At 54.4% G+C, this 22,614-nt stretch overlaps 1 protein-coding gene across 3 annotated transcripts; it reads left to right on the top strand.

Annotated features, from left to right (window-relative positions):
- The first annotated feature begins 374 nt into the window (after window positions 1-374).
- Window positions 375-22,400, top strand: LOC122471644. Of its 3 annotated transcripts, none has more exons than XR_006294224.1 (3): window positions 375-651; window positions 14,896-14,977; window positions 21,898-22,400. XR_006294224.1 is itself a non-coding variant. In XM_043560494.1 (2 exons), the coding sequence occupies exon 1, from the start codon at window positions 6,487-6,489 to the stop codon at window positions 7,474-7,476; it is 990 nt and encodes a 329-aa protein (XP_043416429.1). In that variant the 5' UTR covers window positions 2,185-6,486; the 3' UTR covers window positions 7,477-12,385; window positions 21,898-22,400. The 3 variants fall into 3 exon arrangements, 1 of the variants encoding a protein (XP_043416429.1); XR_006294225.1 differs by lacking the exon at window positions 21,898-22,400 and adding an exon at window positions 16,387-16,904; XM_043560494.1 differs by lacking the exons at window positions 375-651; window positions 14,896-14,977 and adding an exon at window positions 2,185-12,385.
- The last annotated feature ends 214 nt before the right edge of the window (window positions 22,401-22,614 follow it).

The following is a 22,614-nucleotide window of genomic DNA, read 5'->3' as shown; positions in this document are numbered from 1 at the left end:
GTTGGAGAACCCCAGGCTCTGCCCCCACAGGTCGAGGTTGACGTCGCCGCCGCATTTCTAGGAATGCCCCTATCCGCTGACTATATTTGGCGAGGGTTTCTAGGAAGGCACCCCCCCAGCACCACCCCGGCCCCCGCCCCAGCCCCCACCCGGGCAGGCGGGCGCGCGCCGCTTCCAGGCTCTCGCCCTCTCTCCCGGGCCGGGGAGGAGCCGCCCCGCCTGGGCCGCCGCCGCCTCCCCAGCGCCGCCAACCCCGGGCCGGCCCAGCCCCCGCCCCGGGCCGGCCATAGGGCGGGGGGGGGGGGGGGGGAGCGGGGGAGGGGGGGGCCGGGCCGGGGGGGGGGCGGGGGCGCGGCTTTGTGGCGGCAGCGGACCGTGGAGGCCGGGTGCAGCCCCGTCGGCTCCGTGCTCTCGGCAGAAAAGGATTTTCTACGCCCCCCGCCCATCACTTGGATCTTGTCTGGGGAGGGGTGGGATCTTTTTCTGGAAGTCTCCCCCCCCACCCCCCGCGGTGAAGGATTTGAGGCTGGGCTCCAATCGAGGCGGAGGCTGCAGGGCCCGCGGGCGCCCCCCGCCCCGCGCACGCCTCCCGGGAGCCCAGGAAGGCGCAGCCCCGGGGGGCCCCCTGCGCCCCCGGAGGAGGTAGCGGCGGTGAGTCTACCCTCTTGCCTGCACGGCACCCTCCCCCGCGCCAGGGCAGGGGCCGCGGCAGGTGGGTGCCCAGGCCCCCGGGCCGGAGGGGTGCGGGGCGGCCGCCTGGCGGTGGGGGGGGGGTGCGGCGGGGGGACGCGAGCGGGGAGGTGGTGGCGGGGGCAGCGCCGGGCTCTCCGGGGACCCGGCGCTAGACGCTCGTCTGGGCTGCGATCCGCCGCCGCTGCCGCCCCCCGAGGCGGCGGAGCTGGGCCACCTCCCCCAGCCCCCTCCCCGGCTCCCGAGAGGGGCGTGTTAGGAGAGAAGGTGGGATGGGGCGAGGCAGCCCCCCGCTCCCCCGATGCCGGGGCTGGGAAATTAATGGGCGTTTGGAGAGGCGGCCACCCCGCCCCCACCCCGGAAAGCCCGTGCGGGAAACTGACTCGCTGCGTGACCCCGATATCAATGCCGCGCGGAGAGCAGGCCGCCCGCCCGCCGGTCCGCGCCCGCCGCGCCCTGCCACTCCACGTGCGCCCCGGGCCGCGCGGGCTCGGGCCGGGCCCTGGGGACCAACGGAGAAGCAGGGAGGACAGTCCCCAGAGAGTTACCACCTCCCCGAAGTAAAGTTGGCGGCTCCCCCCTTCCTTCCGAGGAGCAGGCGGCCATAGCACGTTGGCTTAGCTTCTGATGGGCAGGCGCGAGGGGAGGGGGGGGGGAGGGTTAGGGGAAAACTAGGTTCCGGGGTGCAGATCCGGGTGCCAGGGCCCGAGACCACACCGTGTTGCTCTGGCAAAAGTTAGGGGGAAAAAAAGGCATTTTGATTTGGGGATGGGGGGGAGTGGCCTTTCTGCTTTCTCTCGCTTCCAATCCCCACCGTGGGGAGCGTTGGAATGTGCCGCTCAGATCCTCTGAGGACACATCCATATTTATAATTTATTTTTAGGAGAAGTTGTGAAAAAGGAGGGGGGTGCAAGTGGGGAGAAAAGGTGGGGGGGGGGGTGGCCTTGTCAGAACCCGGAGGCTAATTGAGCTATTAAGGTGGAAATAATTTCCCCCAATCCGGGCAAGCAGCAAATTTGACTTTAATGAAGGACAATTAGGAGCATAAATAACTAAACTTTAGCTGGATATGGGGGGGGGGGGGGACCGTATGCGGCACCAGGGGCACTTGCGCTTTGCTGAGGGACATTTTGGGCGCCCAGCGTCTTTCCTGGGAAGCTTTCAGGCCTTACAGTGGGGCTGGGAAGCAGAAGAAGAAGATACCCCCAAGGGGCAGGCAGATACCCTCCCCCAGCCCTCCCACCACGGTGCTGGCTTTTCCAGGAGCTCAACTGTCATCCCTGCAGCAAAACCCAGGATTCCTTTAATTATCCAGGATTCTCCAAAATCCTGCCTCAGAGGCTGCCTGCCCCAGTGCTGTGAGCTGTGGAGGGGAACACATTTCTTTGGAACCGTTTCGGAGGCTGTGGTCCCAGAATCGGGGTTTTGAGGGCGAGATGAGTTTATGTTTTATCCAACTGGCCCACAAAGTCCCGCTTTTGGGGTCATTCTAAACATCGAGGGATTCGGGCCCAGCAGCCCGTGGAGAGAGCCAGCCAAGAGCTAACACCTCCAAGCTGCACGTCTAAAAGCTGATTGGAGAAAAGGGGGGAGGTTTGCTACTTTTGGTAAAAGTGAAAGGCTGTACGGTGGGGGTGGGTTGAATATTCTGTGTGTGCGTGTGTGTGTTCTCAGTTTGTTGAACCTGCTATGTTTTTAAGGGCCTCTTGCCTTTCGAGGCCAGAGAGATAAGGGAATTGTACAGTTGTTGTTTTTTTTCCCCCCTGTGGTTTAGTGAGATGTCGGAGGATTTGAAGGGACTGAGTGGCATACCCGTCATGTCAAAGTGTTTGTTTGACACCCCAGAATCACACTGGGAATGGTAATTACATTAGATTTGTCTTCAAATTTGTCAAAGGAGCAACCTTCTGCTTGCTGCCACCGGCAGTCACAGGATTTCTTTGCCACCTCGCTCTAAGCCATTTTATAAGAAACTCAGGACACTGGGTTCCCAGGAGCTCTGCAAGGCGGGGGAGGTGGGGGCACCCATACCCTTCCCAGAATGCTGACCTTATTACGTCGTATTAATTTACACACACAGCCCTGCCCTCCAGCCGTGACCTATACAGACACCCACATACCTTAAGTTTATTTACTTGCAAACCTGGGTTTCAATCAGGTGTCCACCGCACAGAATAGCCAAGTGAGCTGTTCCTGAAGAACTTTGGAACACAAGGTTCTTGCTAGAGGATTCTGTGTTTAATAGACACGACACATGTACACACAGATGACATTTGCGCTGCTGGGGGCCTTGGCAAAAACTGTCCTTTACTCCCCGGGCTCTTTCTCTTTGTTATGGGACACGATGAAACAGCACAAAATCCAGGAGCCCAGAATTGCAGCGTGGCTCAATGATGGGCAGTTGTCACGTTGTGACATAAATTGTGTTTGTGCTTTGCTGAATTGTCACCGCCCTGGCCGCACCAGAGAGCTGTCAGATCCTATTTGCTTTGCTAAATAAGGATCTCTCGCCAAATTAGCCTTTAATGATACTTCCACAAACAGGGTGTTTTACGTGAATTAACGAGGCCGGAATCGGGAACGTGGCCCCAAGATACTGAGCCATAGAACCGGGCGGGAAGCCGTATGTTAACATTGCTGGATTGCGAAGTGCGGGGAGCCAGGCGGAGTTGCGAGCTGCGTGTGGAGCTGGTCGGCTGTCAGGCGAGCACTTGCGAGAGAGAGCACAGCCCTTGCTTCCACGAAGCCCTCTGAAACCGAGCCTGTAACGCTGAATACATTTAGCGAACTCTGCCTCCCCCACCCCCCCACCCCCCGCACCGAGTCTGGAAACAGGCAAAGTAGTATGGTGGAGAGATTATAAATCAGGACTTTGCAGTGAGAGGTCCTCAGTGATTCGGCAGAGAATCACAGCTTCTTTTCATATTCCCACCACCCTCCCCTCTCCCTGCCCTCCCTGCAGCAATAAGAAAAAAAAAAGGGGGGGGGGGAACGTGTAACCACTGAATATGCTGAATGCATTTTGGCTTTTCTCCTTTGGCCCGTCTGTGTGAAATTTCATGAAGCGGCTGCTATCCCCCCACCCCCCCACCCCACCAAGAAGTGTGGGTTTAGAAGGAAAAAAAAATAGCAACTTTGAAATTAGTTCTTCGCAATATACAAGCAGAGCCCATCTCCTAGGGACAAAAAGTTTTCGAAGGGGGTGGAAATGTATAGCCAGTTAGGGGTGAGGAAGAGGGGGTAGTGTGACGAATATTTCCTTAAGAATGAAACGCGTTTGTGATGCCAACCAGTGAAAAGTGGGAAAGTCCCTGTGAGGGACCACTCCCTCTATTTCTCCCTTCCCAGTACCCCAGTACCGCTCCCCAAAAATGCACGCGTGCACGCACGCACACACACACACACACACTTTATATTAAGAACAGAAAGAAGAATCTCGCCAGCTAAAGGTATGGCTTTCTAGAAGTGGATCAGTGCGCCCTCTTTTCATTGGGATCGGAGAATAAATACAGCTCTTAGGGGCATGAGGATAAAAATGAGCCTGATGAAAGTTGAGGCAAACTCAGGTCCTTAGACTCGTTTGCCAGCCCCGAGGTGCCTACGCCAACAAAAGAAAATGGTGTTGATCAGAATTCACGTAAGCCGGAATTTTCTCTCTTGCCCGGCATCGGGATGATGTAAAAGGCTTCTTTGCGGCTTGTGCATGGAACGGGGTGCAAAGAAACCCTGAAACACGACGCAAACGTGAGCTAAACAACCAGAGACTCTTCGGGCCCCGTAGCCGCGCGGGCTTTTACAAGCAAAAGGGTGGATGTGGTGGAGAGTTTGGAAGGACTGAACTTTGGGGGCCCTCCCGTCACCCTGAGCACCCCCTGGGGCTCTCTTCAGAGCAGCCTTACCTCGCATCTTCAGTTACAGGGGGCACGTCAGTGTTTACAGAACCCTCAGGTTTCTGATTTTACATCATCTTCCTTTTATAACACATCTGCATTTAAGGAACCACAAGGCCAGTTTGTGTCCCTGAATGGCCACGCCACTCCACAAAAGGGAGACAGACCTACAAAATGTGTACGTCGCTGTCACAAGAAAGCCACGGGGAAAAGAGCCACGGGAAGAGGGGGGCGGGAGGGAGGGGGGCAAACTGAGCCTTTTCTCCAGGATCTGGCCTCCGCAGGGAAGGGAGTCGGCATCTACCTTCAGTCCTCGGCCAGCCGGGCAGCGCGGTGTTCTCAGAGGCGTGTGGAAAACTAGGCTCTCTTGTTGGAATCGTGCGTGAGATCAGTGCTCAGGCCTGTTGGCATCTCTGCCCAAGACAGCGTGGACCGCTGCCAGCCCAGGCCTGAACGTGGCCCTAGAGGCACCGCTGGAGCCCACACGAGCCCCAAGACAGGTGTCCGGGGGTCTCTGCTCCCGGGACCCAGCCGGCAGCATTTCTTGGCTACAAGAGGGGTGTGTGGCTCCTGAGGGACTCCCCAGAGACTCTCAGGGCTCACTGGCCGTTACCACGTGGTCCGTGCTGAGGGCAGTACCTCACTTTGCTAAGCCCGGCCTCCCAGATGCTCAAAGGGAAACAGAGGAGGCCGCCCTATGGGCTTGGGGCAAATCCGCCTGGGCGAGAGAGGAGAGAGCGGACGTGAGTCTAGAAGGTTCAGGGGCGGAGCTGTGCTTCTGCAGGCCAGCAGGAAGTCTTCTCCACTCTCCACTTGGGATGGGCCCGGGGGGCACGGCACGGGGCCAGCAGCCCAGAGAGAACTGGATGGGCATCCCAGGGAGAACGCGCCGAAAGGAAGCCCGCTCAGGCAAGCTGCACCCAGCCCTGAGTCACCAGTCCCACGGGACTCCCATTTGGCCCCAGCAACCGGACTCCAGGCCACCAGAAGGCCTCGTGGGCTCCTGATTGTCTCTTAGGATGGCATTAAAAGGTCCAGACCAGGCACTTGTAGGCCAGGCCATATTTAGCCTCGGGTTCACCCAGAGAATATTTTAGGTGCTGCTTGAAAGAAGAGATCCGGCCGGGTTGCCAGCTGTCACATGGCGAGTGTAGAATCGCACCCTTGCAGGCCTGGCCCAGACGGCTGGGTGCTCACCAGCACAGATGCCCAGGGCCCCCGCCAGGGCTCCGGGGCCATGCGGCAGGTGCCAAGGAGACAGCGAGCGCCCAGGGAGCCGGTTCTGTGTCAGGAAGGCTTTGCGTCCCGTTTTCGTTCCGATGCTGATAAGGTGGCCTCCATTGACAGAGCTCCGAGAGGCTGTTTTCAGCCCCTCTCTTGTCTCGATGGCCCAGTGTGATATGCCAGCCTGCCGTGAGAGCAGCCTTCTCCTCCTTGGGTGTCAGCCACTGTGGAGAGCTTAACCCTTTCAGGGTTAACCCTTTCAGCCAGGCGTGCTGGCTGGCATGGGGGTGGGGGGGCGGCCCACCTGCAGAGACCTTGAAGGCCACAGGCCCCAGGGGAGCCACTGCCCTGGACTTCCCAGTCCTCAATCACTAGCGGCCAGACCTGAGAGGTGGCATCCCGGATCTTAGCAGGCATTCTCCCCTCCTTGTGCCCCATCAGTGATGACCAGCAGGCTCCCCTCCCCAAGCCTTCAACCTGCAGTTGGTTGGAAACAGCTGCTCCCTTCCCGCATGTTTCCTCGCAGGTTCCCAAGTTGACCACCTTTCCCACAGTCCCCGCGAGGAGGTATCGACGGATCCGTGGTTTCCTTAGATCAGTAACGACAGTGGGGAGTAATCAACCATTCGGGGTCTTGGAGAGACGTCACGGGCGAGTCCTGGGAGTCACCTGGTGTCAGGGGATGAGCCTCATGACCCGCGCTGGGATTCCAGATCTTGGTTTTCCGGGCACAGAGGAGGCGCGTCGGTCTCGAAGCCGCCGCACACAGACACATGTAGCCAATTACCAGCCAATAATCGTCAGCCTTTGGGGGAGCCTGGGTGGAGCCGCCGCATACCGTGAAAGCTTTGGCTTGTTTAAAATTTGCTCTAACTTTGTACGTTTCTTCCTTTTTAGTTTTGGCTCTTGGTGCTCCGGGAGCCACCACTTCCTGCCCAGCTGGTTCGTTACCGCAGGGAAAATGAGGGACTTTTGGGGGCAGATGTGTTTCTATTCCACTATCATAATGCCCCTAAAAATCCTTATTGCTCTTGCAGTATTCCTCGGGGCCCCTGGGCCGGCTGGGAAGACGGCAGCTCTGAGTTCCTCCAGCACCCAAAGGAAGAGAGAAAGATGCCCCCCCCCATTCTCCCCAGACACCTCCTTCTCCACTCACAGCGCTCAGAACTGGTCACTGCCACGAGCGAGAAAAAGGCGCCACGCACAGACATTGGTTGCTAAACGTGCTTTTTGTCTCCACGGCAGACGGCTGGAAGTCAGACCCGGGAAACAGGGCAGCCGTGGGGACTGTCGGCCTTGGCCTTTGCTCTGGGGGTTCCTGGCGGGGAGGTGGGGAAAGTGGAAAAGAAACAGGCATTACCTGTTTGACCAGGCGAATGAGGCGAAAATTTCACGTTCAGCCTGGCCCTGGGCCTCTGGGATCTTCACCTTGGCATGGGGCCCTGGCCGGTCCCGGCTTTCTCCCCAGCTCCCCGGGACACGTCACTTTCCCACTCTCTGCCTCGGTTTCCCCATCCGCCAAGGGAGGGCAACACCCCAGGATCTGGCCTCAAGGGGTTCTTGGTTGTACCCAGTGCTATGCGCTCAAGTGCAGTACAAGCCCCGAAGGTGCTTTGAAAATGGGGGAGTTGAGGCATTAACAATGGAAGGTGTTAGTACTAATATTTACTGAACACACGCCTTATATGCTGAGACGACCCAGACATGGAGGAGAGATCACAGCCCAACAGTGAGCACAGGTTTCTGGAATCAGCCTGCCTGCACTTTGTGACCCCCGCTGTGTCCCCCCCAACCCAGGCAAATGACTCAACCTCTCCGCGCTGCCATTTCCTCCCACGTGAAACCCACCCCTCGGAATAGCGATCTCCCGAGTCTGATGCACAGATCTACTCAGTAACTTTAAGCGGCACCCAGCTAAGGATGTACGTTTCTCTCATAGGTATTTCTTTGTACAGCTCATTTCTATTTACAGCAAGCAGTTGGTTTGCAATTTGGGGCACGGGGAGAAGGGATCTTTGTGGTACACGGTTGACTGAGCCTGGGGCAGAAATCAAGATGGACCGGGGTGGGTTCCCAATTCAAATCTGGGGAGGGGTCCGCCTGTGACAGCCTGGATGTCATATGTCTTCCCTTCTCGGGGGTGCCCGACCCCTTCCCTGCTCGCCAACATAGAGCCCTCCGCCCCTACACCCACTCTGATGTGTCTCTCATCTTGGGGTCGTGACGACCCATGACCTCACCAGGGAACCTGTCGGCCTCAGTTTCTCGGCGACATGGGGACAATAATGAACCCTCTGTCCCAGATCAAGGAGTTCACAGGGCTCCATGGGGCAGCTACGATGGTTCACCAACAGCCCCATGAGACAGGCAGGGGCCACAGCAGTGCCTTCAGCCTGGAGAGACACTCCTTCGACAGGCCACCCCATGCCAGGCCTGGGCGCCAGCTCCCTGCCTCCCCCGCACCCCGGGCTGGTGGCTTTACAGGGAAACAGCGGGCCTCGGCCCCAGCCGGCAGGGGCGGACTCTGGTTTCACTTTCTGCTGTGTCATGGGGTGGGGGGTGGCATCGGGGCCCAGCTGGCCAGCTGGGGCAGGCACCGAGAGCCTGGCGGCCAGCTGCCGGCCCAGCTGCCAGAGCACAGCCCACGCCCCTGCCCTGCAAGCTGCCAGGATGGGGGCTGGGCCCGCAGGCACCCCTTCTGTGCCTCTCTCCCACTCAGGGGGGAGACCCCCAGGTGAGAAAAGCCAGGAGTGCCTTTAGGTAGGGACCTCCCCCAAACAAGTTCTTGAGCCACTCAGTCTGGAGGTTCTGAGAACTGCAGCCGCTCATTCTGGATCAGAGCGCCCCGGCTGGACACGGGCTTCCTGCCTCCTGTCACTGGGCACGTGTCTATTGAGGGCCTACTGTGTGCTAAGCACTGTGCTGGGTCCCAGAGGCACAGCCGGGAGCCCGACAGCCCCTGTCCCCATGGGGCTCCCAGCTGAGTTGGGAGGCACAGGTGGGAGAGTAAGCAAAGAAATTATCCCACATGGGGGGGGGGTACGTTTCGCACTGTGTGCGTGGCATCAGCATGTGAGAGAAGGGGCATGTGTACATGCGTGTGTACTCCGATGTGTGTGTGTCAGTAATGTGCGGGCTCCTGGGACACAAAAGCAAGATTATGACCCGAGCCGAAGTCAGAAAATTGACTGCCCGAGCCACCCAGGTGCCCCTGATCCAAACGTATTTAAATGACACCTTCCAGGAAAGCAGGTCGTCGGTGGTGCGGGGCCAGCCCTGACGGCCCCTGAAGGGGGTGCGGATGTGCTTCTGGTTGCTCCCCTCCCCGTCCCAAACCCGTGTGCCAACGCTCTGTAGCAGAGCGCCTTCAACAGCTTCTGGCGGGGAGCTCAGCCACGGCACAAATATTTAGAGATATGCGGGGGGCCTGGGTTCCTGAGCATCTGTTACTGGGGAAGACGCAGAGTTCAGTTGAAAAAAATGCTCAGGTTCTAGTTCTGGGCAGGTTCAAGTCCCAGCTGGGGACCAGGGGGCACCGTTTCCTGGATTGTTAAATGAGAGGGTTTGGATGTGTGGATTAAAGGTCCTTTTTCCTCTGTTATTACAGGTCTTTTATACCCTCAAAGCTCAAATTATAAATATTACTAAGAAGCAAGGCATCATCTCAAAACCCTTTTTAAAATGTTTTTTTTTTTTTAAATATTTATTTATTTTTGAGAGAGAGAGAGAGTGAGCAAGCGAGCAGGGGAGGGTCAGAGAGGGAGACACAGAATCCGAAGCAGGCTCTGGGCTCCGAGCTGTCAGCACAGAGCCCGACGCCGGGCTCAAACTCACCAACCGTGAGATCACGACCTGAGCCCAAGTCCGACGCTTAACCGACGGAGCCACCCAGGCGCGTCTCAAAAGCCTTTAAGATATTTATGACAATGATAAACATATGTTTTCGCCAACTGTTTTCACAGGCATTATCTCCATTGCTGCAGATAACCCTGTAAAGGAGGAGTTAGCAGCTTCCTTTTCTAAATAACATAACCACCCATGTATATGGGCTTTATATATACGAGGCACTTTACACATATGAAGTCATTTTAGTTGCCCAAGCAACATGAAAAGGAGGCACAACTGTCCGCAGCTTGCCGATGAGGAAATGCTTAGAGGAACTGACCTGTCCAAGGTCACACACCCAGCAGGTGATGAGCTGGGGTTCAAGCCTGGCTCTCCCATCCCCGGGACCCGCAAACTTTGTCTCTAAAGGGCCAGACGCTAAATATTTTCAGCTTTGCAGGCCTCGTGGTCTGTGTCCCAGCTACTCCACTCAGCCATTAGGACAAAAAAACCAGACACGGACGATACAGAACAGACATGCCTGGGTGTTCCAATAAAACTTTATTTACAAAAACAGACATGAGCTGAATTTGGTCCACAGGCTGCGATCGGCCCGTGTCTGTTGCAGACTCGAAACCTGCCTTCGGGTTCGGCCCTGGCAACATTTCTTTCCCACCCCCTCTCCCTACCTGTGCCGCTACTAAGAGTTACGTTTTCGGTCAGAGACCCCTGGCTCTGGAGAGACTGAGTCGGCCTCTCGTTTCTTGAGGGAATCACAAAGCTCTTGGAATTTACAACTGCTAGGAATTATTAGTGACTGCCATAACAGAACACGGCGGGGGGGGGGGGGGGGGCTTTTAAAATTGTGATTTTAGTAGCCGTGACTGGGGAACTTTTGAAGAGGAAAGTGTTAGAGTTTTAGAAAGACACCTCAGCGGGGCACTGTGGCTGTGGAAGGAGCTTCTCCTCAGAGAAGATCGTTTTCTGAAGTCTGTACGACTGGGAAATAGAATGAAAAACATCTTAAGGCACGAGAAGGTGACTGAAAGGAAGACGGCCACTTGTGCACGCGCAGGGAGAGGGTGCAGGAGAGAGAGAGTTCCTTCTTACCACCCAGAAATTTAGCATCTGCCACCACCCCCACCCCCACCCCCCGGCATCCTGAGCCATCACTCGTGTGCTTGCTTCTCCGTCGATGCGCCTGTTCTGGACACTTCCTATCAATCACACGCGGCGTGACGCTTTGCGACTGGCTTCTTTCGTTTAGCATCGCGCTCTCAAGGTCCGTCCCCGAGGCAGCACGGGGCAGCACTTCATTCCTTTTTGTGGCCCGGTGCTGTCCACCTTTTATTCACCCACCTGCCAGCTGACGGGCATCTGGATCGTTCATACGTTTTGGCTGTCAGGGATAACACAGCTTTCCACACGTGCGTGGGTGTGCCCTGTCACGGCCACTTCTCTTCCGCGTTGTACCTACAGGTGGCATTTTCCGGGTTATGTGGAAGATGCGTGGTTAGCCTTTTAAGGAGTATATACTCAAAGGAGGGAAAATGCTGTAAGGAGCACCCCGGGCCCACCATCCAGGGCCACCCAGTACCAACCTTCGCCCGTTCTGATTCATCTGCCTCCCGTCCTGCCCCCCACCCCCCCGCCCCGTGACTCTCTGAAGAGTTCCAAAGCCAATTCAAGCGCTGACTTGAGGTTGCTCCCTTGGCTGAGAGGTCGGCGCTTGTCTTTTGCCCCAGACCAACAGAGCCTCCTACACCCACATCCTTGTGTGGACGGAAGTGGGGAGAATGGGCGAACTGGGGCACGGTCCCGAGTGGGTCGACGTGGGGTGGAAAGGAAACAGCTCCTGAGAAAAGCAGGACTGGCTACATAGTTGGCACAGGGAAAGTGTGGAGCCCTTGGTTCACAAAGTATTAAGGAGTTCAAGATGACAACATCGGAGCATTAAAGCAAACATAGGCCTTGTGCAACCGTCCGTGTGACGTCCCCAGGAGGCCAGCGAAAAGGGTGCCCAGGCAGAACGAGTTCAACAGACACGGGAAGTTAGAGCCTTGGTGCCTAGGAGAGACCTAAGCACCCCTCACCTCCAAGACTTGGGACGTTTCCAAGGAAAGTTGGGTCTCCCTTGTGGGAGACAGTGGCACGTGGGACAGAGTTCAAGCCTATTCCATTGGAATCTCCAAAAATAAGATGACCCCAGTTGACTTGTGGGTTATAAGTACTTAAAAAAAAAAAAAGAATTAGCCATTGGCCTTAAGCCTTCCTCCCTAAGAGCCTGCAGTTCTTTCATTTAAGCCACGCCATTTTGTCCTGGACCCTCAGTGTCCCCTGATCTCACAGCGGGTCACGGGGCTTCAGGCTGAAGAACAGAGGCCCCCTGGTTAGCAAACAGTCCAGCGCGGCGGCAGGACCCGGGATGCCCTTTCGAGGTAGGTGGCCATTGCGGACACCGGCGACCAATCATGGCGCCCCAAACCCTCTCAGCTCCAAAGAGCTCCACCGACCAAATGAACCGGATTTCCCGCGCTCGCGTCTCAACCCAGGAACGTATCAGCTTTGCTCAAGACCGCGAGAGATTCGAAGCCCCCAAGTGTGTGTTTGGATGATGCCCAGCGAGGCCCTCATGCCACCAGGGCCCTGTCACGGAGGGCATACGACACGGCTGGGAAGGGGGGCCAGGGGACGAGAGAGGGACTCCTTGAGGAAAGAACAGATAAGGACCTTGCACCTCCTCCGTGGCATGTGCAGTAAGTGAACATTCACCCACGCACTCCGTTCTCCACCTACACCTTCACCTGTGGGTCAAGCAGTGCCCCGCTCAACACAGGGGCGGACCTATAGGGGCAGGAGAGGCCATCGCAAACCAAAGGTGAAAAGAAAAAAAATTTTTTTTAAATTTGATCAGAGTAACATAATGGCAGTAGCCAAAAAGAACTACGACAGGTCTGAGTAAATCCCGCAGACAGCTTTGGGGCTGGGGGACAGAGGAGTGGATCTCAAAGCGTCTGACCCAGGATTGAGGCAATTCTCGGCAAAGTCAAGGTACAAGCAGTACAGCCAGCAGATGTCTCCGGAGGGGTTGGGTGCCTCTGGGGTTTTGTTGTTGTTGTTGTTAGCTGTGGGTCTTGTGTTTCGTGGGGGGTTTTTTTGTTTGTTTTTTATTTTTTGTTTTTTGCAAGCACCTGCTTCCCGCCTTCTGCCAACAGGCCGGACGCCATGTGCAAATATGGCCGAAGGTGGCCGTCACCCATCCTTCAGCTATAGTAATTGGGCCAAACATGGGCACGTGACCAAACATGGCCAATCACCGCCTCCCACTTCTGTGCCTGACCACAAGCGGTCCGCGCGGGGTCATGGGACCCAAGCAAGGCCAGACAAGGCTCGTCCTACCTGGACCTGGAGGAAAAGTTGCCTCATCCCCACTCTCTGGCGTCCAGAGATACCCGCGATCTCAGAGACTGAGGTTAATAAGCTGCAAGAGGGAGACATGAGCGAGGGAGTGGGGTGGGGAGGACGGAAAGGGTCCGGCGCTAATTTCTGACCCCAGAGCCTGACGGGTCCCGGATCCGGGAGCAGCTCAGCGTTGCCCTTTTTCCATCGCAGCTGCCAGAGTGGCGAATCCCCTATTGTACCGCAGATCAGTTCTGGTGTTTGTGCGACCCAGAGCATCCCCACTCAGGACGTGGGGACTGTTCCCTTGGTGGATTGTGTGAAACCGACAGGGGTGGGTTATCCTCGGAACTCATTCTCCCCCCCCCCCCCCCAGGTGTGCCTGCTGTACTTGAGAATACGACAACCCCCAGGCACGTCTCGAGGCACCGCCGCAACGCACCGTTAGTTTCCCACTGGATCAGAGCTACGTCCTTGGACTTGAAGTCACACCCTTTTCCTGCTTGCCTCGGTCTCCCCAACCTCGCCTCCAACACACACCCACTTCTCCTCCCCACCCTGCCCCGCTCTCCGCCATGGGCCGGGCAGGCAGCTTATCCTGGCCAAGCTCCGATGCCTGCCATGTTGTTTGTGGCGATCTGTTTAGGGCTGTCCCCTCCCCCCACCTCTTGAGCCTGGGGACCCTGGACATCTTTGGGCCCCCAGCTGCGGGCACACAGTAGGCAGGCAGCAAGCGTGGGAGGAAGGGAGGTGGGGAAGGAAACTTGAGGGGAGAAAGGACAGTTCATTCCTATTTGTTGTGGTCCAACCACTGGGTCACTGGCAGGGTCAAGTTCTGTGCTTCTTTCCTCTGCCGGATACTCTCCCTTCAGGTGGACACACAGCTCCTGCCCACATCGCCTTCAGGGCTCTACTCCAGTGTCACCTCCCCATGCCCCAGCCCCCTTCTGGACACTTGTCTTCCTCCCATGTTTTCTTGTTCTCCTTGGCCCCCTCCACCACCGCGGGTCTTTCTCTATGTTCCATTTATCTTACATACTGTCCCTCCCACCTCAGGGATGTGTACCGGCTCCAGGAGGTCAGGCATCTTTGTTCTCCGCTGTCCCCTCAGCACCTAGACCCGGGCCTGTCACCAAGGACATGCTCAAGAAATACCCGTGCTGTGAATGAACGAATCTTTTGTGTTCCCCCCAAACACACAGGCCAGCTAGTCTGTCTTTCTTTCTTTTTCTTTCTTTCTTTCTTTTTTTCTTTCTCTTTCTTTCTTTCTTTCTTTCTTTCTTTCTTTCTTTCTTTCTTAAGTTTATTTATGTATTTTGAGAGAGAGAGAAAGAAAGAAAGAGAGAACATGAACAGGGGAGGCAGAGAGAGAGAGAATCCCAAGCAGGCTCTACAGGGCCAGCGCAGAGCCCGACGCAGGGCTCGAACCCATGAACCCTGAAAGCATGACCAGAGCCGAAATCAAGAGTCAGACACTTAACCTACTGAGCCACCCAGGCGCCCCCAAACTTGTTTCTTAAAATACCTCTGTGCTTCCTTCATGCATTTTAGAGGCGTTAGAAAAGCAGGCCTGGTGTTATTTCCCTAGGGCTGCCGTAACAAATGACCACAAACCAAGAGGCTTACAATGACAGAAATGGAGACTTTCACAGTCCTGGAGGCTAGGAGTCCAAAGTCTGGCAGGGTCACGTGCCCCCCCCCCCCCCCCCCCCCCCCCCGCCCCGGAGCTTCGGGGGAAAATCTGTACCTTGCCTCTCCCAGCTTCTGGTGGCTCCCATTGTCCTCAGCCGATGGCCCCATCATTCCAATCTCTGCCTCCGTCTTCCTGCTTTCTAACTCTGTGTCTGTCTCCGCTTCTTTCTTTAAGGAGGCACATAGTACTCATCTGGATAATCCAGCATAAACTCATCTCCAGATCCTTGACTTAAACACCTCTTTTGCCACACAAGGTAATGTTCATAGGTTCCGGTGACTGGGAGGGTAGACGTGTCCGGTATCTCTCTGGGACCCACCATGCAGCCCACCACAGATTATTTGCATTAAGAAGCCGGAGAAGCAAGGATCCCCACCACTACTCCATTGGCCTGCCAGAAATGTAAGGAAAGAGTATTACCCTTTTATATTGTTCCTGAGTGTGGACATCATCTTATTTAGTTTTTTTAATGTTTGGTTATTCTTGAGAGAGAGAAAGAGGGCAAGCAGCGGAGAGGCAGCGAGAGAGGGAGATGCAGAATCCGAAGCAGGCTCCACGCGCTGAGCTGTCCACGCAGAGCCCGACGTGGGGCTCGAACTCACAAACTGCGAGATCATGACCGGAGCGGAAGTCTGACGCTTAACTGACTGAGCCACCCAGGCGCCCCTGGACATCGTTTTAAATACACTATGTTATGTCATTGCCCCAAATTGTAAAAATAATACCATGTTCATGGCAAGAAAAATAGTACAGACGAGAAAAATGTGGGAAATGAAGGACCCCCTTGGCCATTTCTCTTTAATTTCGCTTTCTGAAAAGTAGCCACTGTATGCAGTTTGCATAATCCTCATACATTTTCAAGCCATGTTCAAGTGCATTTTTTTTTTTTTCTCATAACGTCAAGAGAGCCGGGGGCGTTCCTATGTATCTTGAAGACGTGACAGCCCAGACCCACACCATTCTTTCTAATGACTTCTAGCATTGCACCATACATAACCTGTCCCCTACCGGGCAGCATTTCACTTAACGGCAGGATTTCGCCATTATAACATACACTCTCTTTGGCACGGGTCTAAGTACACTCCTAGGATACATTCCTAGAAGCGGGATTTCTCAGTCCAGAGCATATGTGCATTTCTAATTCCGACAGCCTCTGTCCGGTGCCCATCCACAGCGCATGCGCGGGGTGCCTGTTTCCGCACCCTCACCCGCCCCATCAAGGGCACAGTCCGTCAGGGGAAGCAAGTCCCAAGTGAGGTACGCAGGCTTCCCACGCGGCCCCGGGTGAGGTGGACGTGGCCCCTGAGCTTTCAGGGATGATAACCTGTTCAGAGTTCTCATCAGCTTGGGTTTTATAAACAAAGGCAGAGTCTGGGGAGGGGAGCCAGAACCGTGCAGGGAGAAGCGTTGTGCAGCTCAGTATTTATTTCTTTAGTGCAGTTAGAACTTAAATATGGTCAAAACATATTCTTCTTTTAATTTACACAAACAAATATGTTCCCTGGCTGACACCTCCGGTGCCAAGTTTCTAGGAGAAATGAAATTCTGCTGTGAGATTATAAACCAACCACTCGGGAGAAGATGGGAACAGAAAAGCCCCTGCAAGTTTGCTTTTCACGTCCAGAACTGGCTGCCGAGAGGTGTCTCTTTCTGTGTTCGCTGCAGATAAGCCCGCCAGTAATTTTAGCGAATGAGCCGTGGCACACATAAAGGCCAGAGGATGGAAACGCTCCGGGTTTTGATAAAAAGCAGTTCTGGCTCAGCTCCCTCCTGCTAGCCGCGCAAAGACCTATCCGGAGAAGGGCTGATGAATTGAGGAACAAGAAACGAGGCCAACGTGAGTCTCCTTTCAAGCGCTGTGCTAATATGAAACCAAACAACTTGAAATTGTTCCAAGAGGGGATTAAAGCAACATGTTATTTTGAGTGATTGCTTAATTTATTGAGCTGCGGCTAGATCTGTAATGAAATACAGCCCTTGCAACTGATAACGTCCTGCTGCAATTGAACTTCTACAATTAAGGAATATTTTCCAGGAGGTCCTGTGGAACCGCTTAGAACTTTTCGTCTCGGGGGCGGGGTGCTTCTGAGCGCTCACTTTTCACGGCAAGTTTGTTTCGTTTTGTTTTTTTAAAGAGCGACAGGCCGATGTTAACAAGGAAAATAAACGGGCATTTTACTGAATGCCTTGTGTGCACCGTGAGCTTAATATACGTGATCTCTAGGGGCGCCTGGGTGGCTTAGTCGATTAAGCGTCTGACTCCTGATTTCGGCTGAGGTCATGATCTCATGTTTTGTGAAATTGAGCCCCGTGTCGGGCTCTGCACTGACAGTGTGGAGCCTGCTTGAGATTCTCCCTCCTTCTCTCTACCCCTCCCCTGCTCGCTTGCGTGCGCACGCGCTCTCTCTCAAAATAAATAAACTTTTTTTTTTTTTTAAGTTTAAAAATCCACACATTCCCAGCCTGGGTTGCATCAGCAATTAGTTCAATGTGGCTCGCGGCTGCCACATTGGACAGCATCGATAGAGACCATTCTGAGTACTGCAGAAAGCTCTAGTGGTGGGTGTTCTTCCCAAGATTCCAAGGGCAGAAGCTGGGAGTGCCACAGTTCAGACCCAAGCTTATGATCTTCGAAGGCAACACTATTCCATCATTGCCCCTGACTTCCTCCTTCTCTTCCTTTGGCCAAGGAGGGTGAGCTAAAGCAGTGATTTGAATCTTGGCTGCACGTTAAGATTACCTGCACTAGGGGTGGCTAGGTGTTTGAGCGTCTGACTCTTGATTTTGGCTCAGGCCATGATTCCAGGGTCGTGAGATTGAGCCCCGTGTCGGGCTCCAAGCTGAGTGTGGATCCTGCTTGGGATTCTTCCTCTCTCTCTCTCTCTCTCTCTCTCTGCCCCTCCCCTGCTCTCTTTCTAAAAAATAAAAAAATATATTATTTTTTTAATTACCTGGACTGGTTTATGGATCAGAGGTTTCCAGCCCCAGGTATTCCGACTTAAATGTGACTGGGAGGCGTTTTGGTAAGTCTCCAAGCGATTCAAGTGTGCAGGCAGGACTGAAAGCAGCTAGGTGAGGGGATCCACACACAAGGGATGGTGGACAGAGCTCGTTCATCTCCCGTGAGAACGTGGCCCCTGGTGGACTTGGACGTGGGCTCCCCCAAACCACCTCTAAACACCCTCCTCAAAGAGAGCTCGGGTTCATGTCTGAGGGGAAAGATTTCAGCGTCCTGCTCAAGGGGAGACCCAACAGAGATCTCCGCTTTTAGAAGCAGGCTCTGTCACACTGTCATGAAAGAAAGGAGTGGTGAATGTAAGATCAGAGAGACAGAGTAAAACTCCTGTAGCCCCAGATTTGAGTTGGAAGTGTCGGTATGGGGGCGCCTGGGGGGCTTAGTCAGTTAAGTGTCCGACCCTTGGTTTCAGCTCAGGTCACGATCTCGTGGTTTTGTGGGTTCGAGCCCTGCACTGGGCTTGGGTTTCTCTGTCTCTCCCTCTCTCTCTGCCCCTCCCCAACTTGTGCGCTTTCTCCCTCCCTCCCTCCCTCCCTTTCTCTCTCAAAATAAACATTAAAAAAAAATTTTTTTTTAAATAACGACCAGTTCAGTAGCTATCAGCACTCCTGGCACCCACATTATGGTCTCTAAACACCACTTTTCACCGGAGATCAGGGCTCTGTGGAAATATGGCCGACTGCAGGTGTGAGGCAGGAAGTGTGCACAATGAGCCTGGAAACATCCTGTCACCCAGATCGTGTGGAGCTGTCAGAGACTTCTGGGGTCGCATCAGAAAGGATGCGGGGGACAGTGTGAAGAGGCTCCCACTGGCCACAGATGGGACCATTTGATATCAATAGGAATAGTAACTCCAACGGGTTAAAACGTGCCATTTGCATCGAAATCTATGGGTTCACAAAGATACCTAGAAAAACAGCAGTTCCTTTGTCATCGTTGGAGGATACTGAGGAACTAACTCATTATTTTGAAAACTGTCAAATGAAGGGAAAGAAGCAAGCCCTTGTCGTTTCTGGTATGAACGATATCTACCTGGCAGTAACCAGACGGGTAGATAAGGGCAAGTTGCTCTTTATGGAAGTGTTCCAGCTAACGGGCGAAGACAGGACGGAACTGGTATGCCACCATCTTATAAGGTCCAGTCGACCCGGACCGTCATCATCAATGACTGCCAACACCGCGAAGAGGGGCAGCCAGACGTTATGCGCCTTCAAAGGGAAATATTAAACAGCCACTGAAGACCAGTCATACAAACACACACACCAAACGAAACATGAATCTAAGTGAGCTTCTAGCTCTAACGAGGGATTTATCAGAAATACAGCTGGGAGGGAGGCCGGAGTGGCTCAGTTGGTTAAGCGTCCGACTCTTGATTGTGGCTCGTGTCGTGACTCCAGGAGCTCGCTAAGGAAGGGAGGGAGGGAAAGAAGGAGAGAGAGAGGAAGAAAAGAAAAGAAAAGAAAAGAAAAGAAAAGAAAAGAGGAGAGGAAAAGAAAAGAAAAGAAAAAAGAAAAGAAGAGAAAAGAAGAGAAAAGAAGAGAAAGGAAGAGAGGGAGGGAGGGAGAGAAAGAAATATAGCGGGGAGAAGAACGCATATAATAACAATACGGGGACGCAACGAGCAAAACTCATTCCGTAAGTGGTGTCACAGGACAACCAACCCAGTTGTTTCAACAGATAAATTGCCAGAGAAGAAAAAGGGAGGAAGAGAGTACTTACAGATTAAGAGAGACCTAAGAGACATATCCACAGCGTATGGACCTTATATGGGTCCTGATTTGAACCAACTGTGACGAAAACATTCATGAGACAACCAGAGGAATCTGAACACCGGATATTTGCCGATATGAAAGCATTACTGTTTGTTTTCGTAGGGGTGATGGTGGTTCAAAAAAATCCTTTTTTTTTTTTTTGAGTCATATACTAAAATATTTGCAAAAGAAACGGTTGATGTCTGGAATGTGCTTCAAAGTATCTGGGATGAGGGCGGAAGGGAAGGGAGGAGAGACAGAATGAGATCAGCCAAGAGGTGGGATTGCTGGAGGTGGGTGGTGGGTAGCTGGGGGTTACTGTACCGTATACCCCACGCCTGTGTACAAAGATTTTCATGATAAAAATGAGAACGCCCCCTTTTCCCTCCCTCCTCTCAAGGGTATTGGCTTGGTCTGCCCACCCACTGCTGGCAGCACTGGGGCAAGCCTGGGTCGTAGACTTGAGGTCCATCTCAGCACGTACACACACATGCACACGCGCACGCGCGCGCACACACACACACACACACACACACGCACATCCATTTCCACAGCAACCAGTGATGGGGGCAAACAGCCTCCTGTATGCTCCTGTCCACATGAGGATCAGGTCAGGCTGCTCGTGTCACGCCATGCCACTGGAGCTGCTCCCTTCGGAGAATTGCCACTCACACATCTTCACAGGGGGCGCCCTCCCCACATCTGCCTGCTCACACCCCTTCCCTATCACTTTTGTGCCTCCTTCCCCGCCCCCCACCCGGAGGGAGCAGAGGCCAGTTCGCAGACAGAACAGGACCCGGGGGCGTCCCGAGGGCACGCTCAACCAGCTGAGCTTCCGAAGGCTCAGGCCGTGATCTCGCAGTTTACGAGTTCGAGCCTCACGTTGGGCTCGCTGCTGTCAGCCTAGAGCCCGCTTCAGATCCTCTGTCCCCTTCTCTCGCCCCTCCCCCGCTTGTGCCCTCTCAAAAATAAACAACCACTTAAAAAAAAGAAGAACAGGACCCTAAATGAGATCCAGACTTAAATTCTGCCTTCATCACTTAATGGCAGGACCTTTAGCCTCCCTGAGCCTCAGTCTTCTCACCCATAAAATGGGCAGAATGTGACTTCGACTAGCTCAACAAACCTTCATTATGGGGAGACAGTGGCAACAAGGACCCTGGCTCCACCTCATGGAACCAGACAGAGGTAAAAGGCAGTCTTAAAAAGAGTAGAAGTGTGGTAAATAAAGCCACTACTTAGGAAAATCCTAAGTCTCCAGCTTATTTTTGGTTAACCAGAGGATCCAACTATGCCAGACACAGAATAATTTTATTTAACTTAGTGCTCGCATTTCCATGAGATAAGTACTATTATTCTCATTTTATGCAAGAAGCAACTAGGGAAAGAGAGGCGAGCCACCTTGCTTAAGGCTGCACCGTGGGTATATGGCCCTGTCCTCTATGCTCGGTCCTCTGCTGTGATCGAGCTCTGAAAATGCAGCAGCCAAGTTAGGAAATCAGGGCTTCAAGGAGACCGACAGGCTCTCCCCAGGTCAAACTCCGTTTTGCCAATGAGGAAATAGTGGCCCAGAGAGGCCAAGTAACTTGTTCCAGACCACACAGCAAGTCAGCTTGCTAAGCCTGTAGTTTAGGTTGCTTGGGGAGAAGACGCAAGGAAGCCCCCACGTGGTGAGCGAAGCTGGCTCTTCTGACCCACTTAATCCCGTCCCAGAGGAGGGGGACCAACAATCCTGGGGTTCCTGGGGAACAGGATCTTTAGAGGCTGACACCAAGCAGGTCATAGGCAATCAGGATGAGTCGGTCAAGCTATATCGCAGAGCAAGGCGCCTAAAGGGGTGTTTTCAAGGACCCGGGGCCCTGGGGCGGAGCTGGCTGAGGACAACCATCCACAAGGCCCCCATGGAATCAAGGGGTCCTGCTCGCGTTCCCCGGGGGGGTACCACCCACACATCATCACCCCGCTCCCTTCCTTGCCGACTCTGATCTCTTCTCCTCCAACAGAGTGTTGTACCTCAGCTGTAAATCTAATTACCCCACGTCCCAGTTTATAAACCTAAATGGTTTCTCATTTTTCCCGTTGCTTTAGGACAAACTCTTAACTCTGCCGGCCCAGAGGCCTCCCGCGCTGGGTTTGCCTGGCCCAGCTGGGCCGTCCAGAAGCCTCCAGAAGGCTGCATGCTACACGAAGTAGGACCAGGACAGTCAGGGCCCTTCTAATTGCAGGGGCCCCGACCCACACGCCCCTTTGCTAGCACCCACCCGTCCCTGCACAGAATCAGCCCGGTTGTAATCACACGGCTAGTTGCGTGATTAAGTCATCAGGAATACCTAGTCTCCCCCGCCCCCGGCTGGACTGTCAGGCCGCAGAAGCAGGGACTGTTAGGAGATGTTCACTTCTGTCTTACAGCCCCCGTCTCGGTGGTGAAGGCAGTTACCGAACAGTCATCGAATGGCCCAACCAATGCCGCCATCACCTCGCCTGGGCCTCCGTCTGAAATCACAGAAACCATCTACAGCCACCCCGACCTCCAGTTCCCATTTCAGACAGGCTGGCATCCGTGATGTCACATGACAGAAGATGATCCCAGGGAAAGGTTGGCCAAGAGGCTCCTGGAAGGAGCTGTGGCAGCCAGGATCCGGGAGGGAGGGAGCGTTTTCTTTAATTATTGGACCTGTTCTGCCCCTTCTTTCTTGGCCCTGTTCACATCTGAACACATCAGCACCAGCTCACATCGGCACCAGCTCAGGGGGGAAGAAAAACCAAAACAAAATATAAACAAAACACGAGCCCCAGCGTTTGAGACAAGATAGCTGGCTGGTTCCCCCTGGGCTTGTGATTAATGCTGCAAATGTTCGTGACTTGCCTTGGCCGCAAGGTAATCATAAAACTGCGCTGCCTGATTATCTGCCTACTAATTCCCTTCTCCTTTTTTTCTGCCCCTTTCCTGAAATTAATTCCAGAGTTCCTCCGGATTTCTCGTTGCTAAGCTCTCAAGTTCCAGGCTTCGCAGCGCGCGCGCTGATTGGCAGGGAGGCCCCGGGCGGCTCCAATCAGAGGCCGGCCTCTGATAGCAGCATCCACATCACAGCTCGCCCCGGGGTTTTGGAATTTTCTCGCTGACGT

The sequence above is a fragment of the Prionailurus bengalensis genome, chromosome E3 (genome assembly GCF_016509475.1).
Source record: "Prionailurus bengalensis isolate Pbe53 chromosome E3, Fcat_Pben_1.1_paternal_pri, whole genome shotgun sequence".
In the NCBI taxonomy this organism is placed as follows: domain Eukaryota; kingdom Metazoa; phylum Chordata; class Mammalia; order Carnivora; family Felidae; genus Prionailurus; species Prionailurus bengalensis.
This window is presented reverse-complemented; position numbering and strand designations above follow the sequence as displayed.

Excerpts from the sequence above, each read along its gene's own strand:
- LOC122471644 (XM_043560494.1), top strand. The coding sequence starts at position 6,487 with ATGAGCCTCATGACCCGCGCTGGGATTCCAGATCTTGGTTTTCCGGGC.